General features: G+C 35.5%; 1 protein-coding gene across 1 annotated transcript; it reads right to left on the bottom strand.

Annotated features, from left to right (window-relative positions):
• Window positions 1-324: 324 nt before the first annotated feature.
• On the bottom strand, window positions 325-3,114 carry LOC104219813 (uncharacterized). The gene is made up of 3 exons (XM_009770553.2): window positions 3,058-3,114; window positions 2,844-2,925; window positions 325-1,076 (listed from the first exon to the last, which is right to left on the bottom strand). The coding sequence occupies exons 1-3, from the start codon at window positions 3,112-3,114 to the stop codon at window positions 325-327; spliced, it is 891 nt and encodes a 296-aa protein (XP_009768855.1).
• Window positions 3,115-5,953: the final 2,839 nt, after the last annotated feature.

The raw sequence follows: 5,953 nt of genomic DNA, 5'->3' as shown, positions 1-5,953 counted from the left end.
AAATATTAGGATTTCTCTTTAACAAGAATGATAATCTTCTAAAAGTACTCTAAACTCTGTAAAATCTTCGCTTGAGGAGTTACAAGAAAGCACAATTTCTTGGGCATCACATTCGACTATACTTTGAACAATCAAAAAGTTGAGACAACCAGACGAGAGCAAAACGCAAACACATAATTTCAGCATGCCTAGCGTTGACACAACATGCAGTATAGATGCAATTGTCTTCCTTGCTTCGGGCTGTAGTGGAGTAGGGGTTGTTGTGCTCGTCTGTTCCTAGCTGCAGTTTCTTCAATTTTTCGAGGTTATGTCAAGGTAAATCATCTATCTATAAGAAAATGGTCCCGGCAGCGGCCGAGGTAGCGGCATAAAAGGCTCATGGTACCCATAAAAAGGCGGCAGCTCCTCCCTGAACCACCGCGCACTGGCGGAACGCATGTCGGCCCTTGGTACCCTATGATCAAAAACAAAACGACCACTGCCACTACTACTACTACTACTACTTCCTTGTCTCTTCCAAGCATGAAATTCACACCTGCATTCACGATCATCAACACGTACAGATCGATATTTATCTTCTTTAGGTGGCGGTGGTGCGTAATTTTCAACTTGATGGACCCAATCTTTACGTGGTGCATAATGATCATTTGGAACGTAATGATCACCCGTTGTATGATGAGAAGAATCTTGATTGTAATTTTCACCTTCTCTTTTGTAATTCCTTTGTCGAGTATTATCGGTATTAGTCTGCATTGGACAATTGTCACTAGGAATATTCTTCTGGTGACAATGATATTGGTTAGGGTTTTGAGTTTCCTTGGGCAAGTTGTTCTCGGCTTGATTTTTGACATGGCTTTCCCTCTGATTCTCCATTGGAGTATTTTCTGTGTACTGGTCTGTTTGATAATTCTTGCCATGATATTTATGATCAGTTTTTGCCTCCTTTGAACAATAGAATATGACTTTTGCATTTTTAAGTTTTCCTGATCTTCGAGTAAAGTAGTCCATGACTTGCTCTACATTGCCTGCTATTTTTACCCATCTTCTTTCTCTATCGATCTCAACTGAATAGACACCTGTCCACAAAACAAAAACTCCAAGATGTCAATGAAGATGATCGATCACAACTGGAGTTGCGAATTACATATATGAGTCCATATGAAAATAAAAGTGGAATTTTCCTTCCAAAAATAGATGGTCCCATGTGTTATTGAAGTCGAAAACTCAACGACATAATAAAAATAATAAAATATGTACATTTTATGTCTTTTAGGCCTCATTTGTTTGTATTTTTTGATGTTTAGTTCAAGCCTCAAATCATTAAGTACATTTGTTATTTTTAAGATTTAATCACTTAGTAGGTTTGAATTATTCAAATATGGAAAAGGATTTTAATATTTTTAAGAAGCTAATTAGCTAAAGATTTTTACGAAGACAATCTTTCAGCGCCATTATATCTGCCAACCAGTAACCATCACTACACAATCACAAGTCACAGCTATCAGTCACGACCACCACTATCAATCACCAACAACCACCAGCAGAGCCACACATTCCACCGATACCACCAATCACCTCCACCATCATAACCACTTACCACTGCCTCAACCAACCACCAACCACACTAGCCACCATTGACGGTCACTATCACATCGACCACCTCTATAAACCATCATAGCTATCACCATTGCCAAACACTACCATCCGTCGCCACCACAACTAGCCACCACCAGTAACAAGGGGCCAATCTACTAAAGCCCAAGGGTAGCACGCCAACCGCAAGCTTCGGTCGAAACTCAACATATAAATGAATATTTATATAAGAAAAATACAAATATTTTCAGCGCGAGCTATAGTAACAAAAGAGGCCAAGGTTGCCTAGGGCAAAGGATTGGAGGTTCCACCTTGGGGGCGAGTGGTTGAGCTCATTTGACAATGCTATTTTAAACCTCGTGGCTTGCTGCATCACGGTAAGATTCTATCATTCTCTCTCTCTATATATAATTGTTGACTATTAATTTTTGACTTTTTTATGTCTCTAATTAGTGTAGGAGTATTGGTTTTTTCACGTAGTTAAAATAACATTTCCTTTTCAAAATCTTCTCTTCTATCATAAGTATTATAGTTTTCCGTTTGATCTATTTGTCTATATAAACATAAAAGACAAATAACCCGAATTGAAGTTCTCAAACTAACAAAACGTTTACTCTATCTAAACCGAGTAAATAGCAACACATCTACTTTCAAAGCAATGTGGCACCCGAAACCTCTAAATTCTGGATCTGCCTCTGCCAATAAACATTAGTGTTAGCCACTACCACCAATAACCTCCACCATCACAGTTATGGCGAAGATAGAGGGCGCAAATTGGTTCATATGAATCCTTTTCATCGAAAAATTATGGTTGAAATTATTTTTACGTATATAGAGTAGATGTTGAATCTCCTCTACTTTTTGCTTTTTCTTCGTGCGTTTAGATTCAGACATTTAATTAGAAAACAACCCCTCGGGATACCTTCTAAAACTCAAAATTTATTTTCAACATCCACTCGAAAAGCAAAAATGAGAAAGCACTGCAAAGAGTTATTTTTCTCTATAATATGGTCAACGAGTTGTTGTACTCATCCACTGGGTGTACCCTTATTATCCAAGGTCTTCTGAATGTTCTAACAATCATTTTGACAAATGACAGAGAGATTCATTAGATATTGGACAAGCAATAACGGAACACGCTATTTAATGTCCTTAATTAGACCTTTGTAAAGCACAAACCATATGCAGTTTGTAATTATTTTCTAAAATACGATTAGTACTACAAGCCCAGAACAAAAAGCTACTAGTACCTTCCAGTCGAAGAATTCTTTTTCTCAATTTTTTGACACAGACGTCGCAACAACCAATGGCCTCTATTTGTAATATACAATCCTGCAAAAAATGAAGAAGAAACGATAGCACTATAAACTATTTTATCCACTGAACTAGGAAGAAGGAAACTGTATAGAACTGCAGAAATAACATGGCTAAAATATAATAATGGAGAAAAGAACAAATTAGTACCGGTTTAGGAGCTTCATGCTCCATGGAGACAAGAACGGCTCTAGGGTAAGGAGGCATCCAAATATTTATGGCCCCAAAAATATAAAGTACTACTATATTAATATATAGCATATTTATTTTTATATGATTATTAATAAAAGATTTCAGTGTTAACATTTTTAAATTTGGTATTGAATTAATATGATAAATTTTTTCTCTCATTAAATTAAACACTATGTTTCCATTCTCATTAGTTCTATTTTCTTCCTCTATGAATAGTCTTTTTTCTATATTTACTTTCACGATTTTAGTTTCTAATTTTAACTCAAATTTTCTAAATTAACTATTTTTTGGTCACATTTAATTGATCCATACGTCTTAAAGCAAGTTCTTTTGTGTTTTTTTTTTAATTATGAAATCCCGAGGTAAGTGTCACTCAAAACTCGACGAATAATGGATTCATCTCTTTACTATTTTCACTTAATATTATATTTTTGTATAGAGGAGAGTTCAATGCCAAAATCTGAATATATTAATTAACTTTTCTCTAGGTTAACATTAAAGAGATTATAATTCAATGGGATTTAGACCAATAACTAAATTACTAATTAACTTTCATCTTTCATCTTGTGCACAAATATCTGGTTTGCCGCTGCACCTTTTCTTTCGTTGGTTTGCTAGTTTCGGAGTATGATTGTATATGAGAACATTGTAATCAAATAAGATTACTGAAGAATTTTTTTTAAAGAAGCGAATATAAAGAGGATCTGAGAAAACATAGTATTTTTAATCAAATTTTGTAGCTATTGCAGATGCTCTTGGACTGACTTTGCCTGGTATATATGATAAGTTTGAGAAAGCGAGAGAGAAAATCAGGAGGAGAAGGAATTCAGCGAAGGAAAAGGAAATAATGCGTCTGTTTGAGAGCTTGGTTAGGGGTTGCTATGTTTTTTTGGGGCTACAGTAGCAAAATGCATTTATTGGCTAAGTGGGTGAAAAAGGAAGTAGAAAACTGTACATTTGTGCAACTTTCCTTATATGCAGTTCGCAATGTATTCCATGATTAAAAAAAGGGAAAAGTTTTCATGACAATGGCTATTTCTTATAGGAATTGCCTTGCAAGGGGTTGATGTTTAAATATTATTCCCGTTTTTAATGTATTTAATTTAAAAAATTACCTTAGGACTCGTAAATCACACTTCCAGACTTTAGACAGAATACCACCATCGGCATGGCTGACACAAGAGTGGTTCTGATACCATCTTTGTCACGGCCCAATTAGGATCATGACCGGCGCTTAGGAGCAAGTGCCCCCAAGTAAGCCTTATATGTATTTTACAGAAAATCGGAAAAAATTTTCCCTGTTTTTGGACTATCCAAAAACTTCTCTATCTCAAAATCAACAACCGAAACATCCTAATATCAATCCAAACAACAATAGCTTTATCAATTAACCAAAACAAATCTCTACCATTAGTAGTCCACCCACTAACAACCAGAAATACTAATTCATCTCCAAATTTGATAAGAAAGTGTAATAATCGACATAAGTCTTTAATAACGAAAGAATACTCATGACACTAAAAGAATGACTATGGAGCAACTCTAAGATTTTAAAAAAAGGCCATAACAATTAATTAAATTCTTTGCCCACGCGAACAAATACGGGGCTCACCAAGAATTATCAACCTGTGCACTCTAATTAACAAAATCCTCGCATGCGTCAACTGTTGTCTCTGTAAAAAAAATAGCGGGGAGAGAGTCACTAGCTCAGTGAGTAATAACACATAAACACAATCGTTTTTAATTGGGGACAAGTCAGAAAACATGCTAGTATATCAAACAGAAAATATCATAAGAATGCCCTTTCAAAAACGATAAATATAATCAATCTATTCATGTGTTTCCTGTATCCTGTAAGAGAAATCAATTTAACAAATCGATAATAAACTCAGTGAACATTGTGTCATAGCAAATTTTTACGTTTGGGAGGTTTCCAAGAAAGGATCATGTAATCTGTATCACTATGTGGACCCCTTCGTAAAAGGAGTCAAATATAACTGTAGGTCCCTACTCGAGGGAAAACTGTAACTGTATGCTTGTTCTACCTTCCCACTAGAGAGGGCTATAACTGTAATTGGTAATCTGTAAATACAAGGTGTACCAGGTCTAACGAAACCGTCGTTAGCTACGGGATCCTTCAAAGTCTCCTCCCACTAATACTCTTTCTTGTAAACAGTCAATACTCGTATGAAAGCATTTTCATATATAATAATAAAGGCATATCATTTTTTATCAAATCATGTATTTTATTTCGGTATAAAATATCAAGTAACAACGAGAATATTTAAAACAACAATAATCATCTCAAATAACCATTTCAGTGTCATATCGAGTAAATGACTTGTCCCACATACAATTTCAAAGCATTGGTAATACATTTATTTTCAGAATCATAAATAAACCATGCAGGTTATGAAAACACAAATTGCGAAAGGGTTACTACTTACTGTACTCATGCCAAAGTATTGAACTGGTTATGTAACGACCCGACCGATCGTTTTGAACTTTTGCACTTTGATCGCCAGTTCCCGAGCATGACTTACCTCGTGTAACGTATTATGACTGATGTAGATCATTGGTTTTGGTTTTCAGGAAAAATCAGAATGAATTTGAAGGAACAGTCTCAGTTGAAAGCTTAGAATTTGAAAGGTTTGGCTAAGAGTTGACTTATTTGTATATGAGCTCGGATCAGAAATTTTATGATTTGGATAGCTTCGTTGGGCGATTTATGACTTAGGAGCGCGATCAGAATGCATTTTGGAAGTTCGTGGAAGGATTTGGCTTGAATTGGCAAAGTTAATATTTTGGCGAATTCCGGTTGATAGGTGAGATTTTGATCCAAGGGTCGGAATGG

The sequence above is a fragment of the Nicotiana sylvestris genome, chromosome 8 (assembly GCF_000393655.2).
Source record: "Nicotiana sylvestris chromosome 8, ASM39365v2, whole genome shotgun sequence".
NCBI lineage: Eukaryota > Viridiplantae > Streptophyta > Magnoliopsida > Solanales > Solanaceae > Nicotiana > Nicotiana sylvestris.
Note: the sequence above shows the minus strand (reverse complement) of the source record. Positions and strands in the feature narration are given on the sequence as shown.